This window comes from Diceros bicornis, chromosome 20 (genome assembly GCF_020826845.1).
Source record: "Diceros bicornis minor isolate mBicDic1 chromosome 20, mDicBic1.mat.cur, whole genome shotgun sequence".
Taxonomy (NCBI): Eukaryota; Metazoa; Chordata; class Mammalia; order Perissodactyla; family Rhinocerotidae; genus Diceros; species Diceros bicornis.
In genome coordinates this window covers 22,021,299-22,027,298 of record NC_080759.1, presented here as the reverse complement: position 1 = coordinate 22,027,298, position 6,000 = coordinate 22,021,299, and the positions used below count along the sequence as shown (strand labels likewise).

Here is a 6,000-nt window from a genome sequence, read left to right as displayed (position 1 = left end):
GCAACTTCCTGTGAAATCTATAATTATTTCAAAATAAAACATTTAAAAGAGGGCCAGCCCCATGGCTTAGCGGTTAAGTGCGCACGCTCCGCTACTGGCAGCCCAGGTTCAGATCCTGGGCACGCACCTGCACCTACGCACCGCTTGTCAGGTCATGCTGAGGCGGCGTCCCACATACAGCAACTAGAAGGATGTGCAACTACGACATACAACTATCTAGTGGGGCCTTCAGGAAAAAAGGAGGAGGATTGGCAATAGATGTTAGCTCAGGGCTGGTCTTCCTCAGCAAAAAGAGGAGGATTAGTATGGATGTTAGCTCAGGGCTGATCTTCCTCAAAAAAAAAAAAAAAAAAGAAAGAAAGAAAAAAGAAAAATTAAAAAAAAAGTTTAAAAGAAAATTCCCTCTGAGACATCTCTCCTTAGCTTTCCTTCATCTTTCTGTGCATTTCCTCTCTCCCTGGACATGGCTTTCTTTTCCTTTGGTGCTAGGTGCTACGGTGCTAAATCTCTTTCTTGCCCCCTTTGCCTTGTGTATTGAGTTTTCCTTTAACTGGCCATATGCAGAACCAAGTTATTTCCCATCCTCCTGTTAATCCTATTCTTTTAACAAAGGTTATGGTTCCATGTGCTTAATTTTAAAAGCAGCAACGTTCTAACTTTTTAAAAAATCTCTTAAAAAACAAATCCCACAAACCAACCTGCTTTTTATTTTATATAATCCACAGTTAATCATTGCTCTTAAGGTCAGCAGCCCACAATACAAACATGTTTCCAACACTTGTCTCAGAAGATAATTTTTGTTTTATATGTATGGAGCATTAATAATATTCCTGGTGTTTACGGACTATGACCACACATTCAGGATTTACTGGGAAAACAGTGATATCAAATACTATGTTCCATTCGTTTTTAATATAAATCCACATGTCAAAAAAATAATCCTTTTTCAGGCCATGTGTCCAGGCTTGTCGTTTGGAAAATATGATCATTACAACTACAAAACATCAAACTGAATACAGCCCTTTCCTGAGGGCTTGCAAACTGAATCTGGCAACACTTTGGAAAAGTACTACTTTAGGTTCTCAAGAACCCAAAGAGCCCTCTGGCTCTTCCAGTGGGCTCAGCCCCAAATATTCTGAGTCCTTTGAAACAATTATGAGTTGCAGGTGTTTAAATTTTCAAGTATTTTCTTTTGGTCTTTTCATTAAATAACCAGTCCTAACAACAAACAAGGATTACACTTTATGGTGGTAATATTTACACTTAATGTACTTCTGCATTTCTCTCCCATCCATTTTCCTTCTTATCTCTTTCAACCAAACCTTTCACCTCTTTTCTAAACTCCAGTATTTAACAAAACGGCAAACAAAAATAAAATACACAAAAAAACCACTCCACTACATTGTGGTTACACTGGCTTGAGAACGAAGGAAGTTTGTCCCTTGCGGTGATCCGTCCTGGTGTTTGCCTGCAGCAAGATGGCGGCCGTCTCAATGTCAGTGGCGCTGAGGCAAGCGTTGTGGAGGAGAAGGGCAGCTGCTGTAGCTGCCATTTCCGTTTCCAGGGTTCCGACCAGGTAACAGGATTGTCAGGCTGCTGCTTCTAGCTTCTCAGGTCTCTCCACTTTTGCGGAGGTCTCTGCTGGCCAGGTCCCGGACCTCGGGGAAAGCGTTCTCTCTTGACCCTTTGCTCGGGAGAGGGCGGGCGGATTTGGGACTAGCTGCGATCGAGGGGCGCTGGCCTGGCGGGTGGGGGCATGAATGCGGGCAGGGGCGAGGAGGACCTTTGGTTTCTTGGAAACTTAGGGGCTGTTGCTATGGGAGAGGGTCTGTGGGGTGGGGTTGTCTCCGGAGCTGCGAGCCGGGCCCCAGCCCCAGAGAAGGGGAGGAGTCTCACTGATTTCCTCCCCACCTTCCGCACCCCTCCGTTCTTCACCTGTTTGCCCATACTCCAATCCTTGCTGGAGGGGTAAATCCCTCTCTTCTTTCCGCGGCTTCAAGTGGTATCGATTGGGTTTCTGAACAGAAAGATGTTTTATTCATCAGTCTGCTTGGAAGGAAAACTTGGTTGGAATTCAGTGGTAGTAAAAATCTCACTGCTACTAACATGGGAAGGTAGTTTTTAAAAGGCTAGTGGTAATGCTAGGAGGTTTCTTATCCAAAGTTTTATTAAAGCCTCGCAATGATTCAGAGATTGTTATTGTTTTGCCTTGAAGCATTTTTGTGCTGGTGATTTCTTTTTTCCTGACTGCTTTACTTAATCCTCCATTTCCCTATTTTTCTGAATTTTCCCGACTGCGTTATAACACTACCACAACGGCATACATGCACACACTAGCGCTTTTATCTGTGAAGCATTTTTTTTATCGCTGTTTTCACAGCTTCTTAGTATAAATATAAACCAGGGCTTAATATTGAGTGTCTTCTGCATGCTGTGCAGATTACATTAAGTGCTTAGAACAACGATGGAAAGACTGGATGAACAGTTGTGAAGGAGGTGGGAGGAATGGGGGTGGTTAAAAATTGGAAAAAAAGATCTGGTCAAATGCTAATTAATTTAGTGTTTTATTAAATATATATAAAGGGAATGCAGAGACTTAGAACTAGAGTTAATTAGAAAGGATTTCTGAAGGTAAGTTTTATTAAAGTTTTAAATAGTTGTTGTTGGGTAGGAAAGAAGAGGATGTCCTGGGTAAGGTCAATGGCTTATGAAAAGGCTTGAAGGCAATAGTAGAGAGAGATATACATAATATAGTCATTGAAAAATAAGGATGCTAAGATTGGGGGAAGGTAAAAAGTTTATAGTTAACTGTTCTACATATGGGCAACTTGACGAATGGAAAGTGTTTCTCTAAGGTAAAATACTCCACTGGTTGACTTAGGGATAGAATCGAGGTAGCCAGGTTAATTCTTGTTCCACTAGACATTATGGAGATTAATTTTGCATTCCCAAATAATAATGTATTCACAGTAGCCCTAGAACTGCAAACAAATTTGAAAGTTCCGCTGGTGCATGGCTAATCAAAACGTGATTGTAAATCTAAGCTTATGTCACAGATATTTTGTCAGCAATTACAGTAGTTGAAGTTAAGATACTAGAATTTGGAAACTTCTTTTTTTTTTCTTGTGAGGAAGATCAGCCCTGTGCTAACATCTGCCAATCCTCCTCTTTTTTTTTTTTTGCTGAGGAAGACTGGCCCTGGGCTAACATCTGTGCCCATCTTCCTCCACTTTATATGGGACGCCGCCACAGCATGGCTTGACAAGCGGTGTGTCTGGGTGCGCGCCCGGGATCCGAACCGGCAAACCCCGGGCCGCTGCAGGGGAGCATGTGCACTTAACCGCTTGGGCCACTGGGCCGGCCCCAGAATTTGGAAACTTTGATGATAATTTGTACTACCTATGCAAATTTAAAGAGTTTTTGCTTGAAAATTTGTTAGAAGAGATTTGAAAATAAAATTTTAAGTCATGTAAAATGACCTTTGTTTCACACTTAAAATTTTTTTTTTTTCTTGAGGAAGCTTCACCCTGAGCTAACATCTGTTGCCAGTCTTCCTCCACTTTGTATGTGGGTTGCTGACACAGCATGGCTGAGAGTGGTCTAAGTCCGCACCTGGCATCCGAACCTGTGAACCTGGGTTGCTAAAGCTGAGTGCTCCAAGCTTAGAACTACCCCATGGGGCCAGCTCCCTGTTTCACTCTTTTAAAAACTTAGAAGCCAAAGAAAACAAATTTTGAACACAAATCAAATGACACATTTATTTGCTTTTTATACCACTTTTTACCCAAAGAACTTACGATGCTCTTCTCACCTTGAAGGAAGTTTATGGCCCTTTTCCTTTACATATTATTTGCTTGTCCTCTTTAAGCACTCTTTCCATTATGATTTGAAAGTAAAGAGGATCTTTTAAAAGGTTGAGTGTGGAAAGAGAACAGTTAATGGGGAAATCTACATCTAAAATTCATTTTATTGTAATGCTTAGAAAACATTTGCAAACGATGTAACATTTCAGATCATTTGAGTAAAATGAGGGAGAGTAAAATCAGTAAGGCACTTGGTAAGGGGGGGAAGTAAACAAATACAAATATTGAAGAAAAGGAACTATCCGTAGAAGGAAAGAAGCAGTTAACTGCTACATTAACTTATATGAATTTAACTATAATATATTAGTAAAAACAAGCAGACCTAGAAGCCCAACAACATATACGCAGAAAGAGAGAGAAAACAATTATTTAAACAGTGTAGATAATTCAGTTCATCTAGTTACTGAACTCTCGCTGTAGAATAAGTCTTAAGTTTCCACGTGCTTCTCATTTCCCTGAACTCAATGAGAGGAGGATAAATGGCCTACATTTGTCCTCACTTTCCCTGACTTTTCTAAGGGATTGTCCAGGGTAGGTTTAACTATTTAGGATATTAATCTGAAAGCCAGATAAAATAGCACTCTATTTCAAAATAGCAATACTTAGGACTCAGGACATCTGATGCAGAGGTTTTTGTTTTTGTTTTGTTTTTTACCTATTCATTTATACTCATCTCACCTAGCCTTGTTTCATCACTTCTCAATTTGGACTGAGTCTTGTGTTTACCTCAAACATAGCTCCTTAGGGTCCGCAGAGGGTGTTAATTAATGACTGTAGTGGGGACTAAGTGTGTGGGACCTTTTTGTGAGGCCTATTTTGTGCTCCAATCTCTGGCTCTATTCTGTTACTCTGTTTCCTTTTTCAGCATTAGATAAGCCAGTATGAAATTACCAGTCTGCAGCAACCTCCAATGATTAAGAGGTTCTAAGGTTGACAAACGTTCTATGTATATTACACTTTGCCGGGGAAACTGTCTCAGCCCAAATTTGAGAAATATTTAGGACATTTAAAATCTGTAGATTAACTTCTACTTCAGATAGGCTGGATAAACAAATTCCTCTCTGAAGGGCAGCTACTTTTGCTGTCTTTGAACATATCAAAGCCAAGTTTTGTGAGTGTGACATGTTTCTAGTGTCTTCTAATAGGTTTCATTGTTTTGCTTATTTTCCTCATTAAAAAAATACCTATCATTAGTTGATCTGTTTTCATCAGTAGCAGACATCTTTGTTGAATTATTCTTAGGAGAATTAAATATTTTACTACTAATAAATGTTAGAATAGTGTCTGGCACATAGTAAACCTTACCTAATAAGTGCTAATTTTATTATTAGTTTGAATAGCCTTAATATATTTCTTTTCTTTAATCTAGATGGTATTATTGTTTAAAATATTTTCTTCCCTGTGACAAGATTATGCATCACTGCCCCATTGGCTAAGTGACTTGTTTTGGCCAATGAAATATTACCGTAAATGATATGCCATGTCAAGCAGAAGCTTTAAGAACTGTCCCATGTTTTGCCATGTCCTTTTTCCCTTGGAAATGAACGTTTTGCCATGTCGCTTTGCTCCTGGAATGAAGATAACGTGGAGCAAAGCAGAAGCTTATTCTCGTAGGTTATATAAAATATAAAGTAACTAAGAAATAAAGCTTTGTTTTAAGCCACAAAGATGTTTAGATTGTTGATTACCTCGGCGTAACAACCTATACTGACCGTTTTTTACACACACACATTTGCAAATGAGCAGGTCTTAGCACATGGACTGATGGTCCAGTGAGCTCACAGGCTTTTGAAGGGCTGGAAAAAATTTTATTTATTTTTGTATACTTCACAGCACCTAGTGAATGGCTTACACATAAAAGGTAAATGCTTATCACATAGATGAGTAAATGCATATTTAGAGATACATGATTGTGAGGAAAAGCAGGAAACCGTAGGCAGTATGTCTGTTAATAGCCTCATCAGTTAAAGCCAGGCAGGCACTAACCTACATGAATGTGAATATAAGATGTCTATAGCACATTCTGTTCCAATTATTTGCAGTGGTCTGAGTTTAGGATATTCACCTAAACCTCTGTTAATTTCTGGACTGAAGTTGTCTTATAGATTGATTTTTTTATACTCACATATTTCCTTGA

At 39.5% G+C, this 6,000-nt stretch overlaps 1 protein-coding gene across 1 annotated transcript in view; it reads left to right on the top strand.

Moving 5' to 3' along the window:
• Positions 1-1,463: 1,463 nt before the first annotated feature.
• Positions 1,464-6,000, top strand: part of NDUFS4 (NADH:ubiquinone oxidoreductase subunit S4) — a 99,964-nt gene continuing 95,427 nt past the window's right edge. Inside the window, exon 1 of the mRNA XM_058564097.1 lies at positions 1,464-1,576. Coding sequence (XP_058420080.1) covers positions 1,479-1,576 — 98 coding nt within the window. The 5' untranslated portion in view covers positions 1,464-1,478. The remainder of the gene's footprint in view (positions 1,577-6,000) is intronic.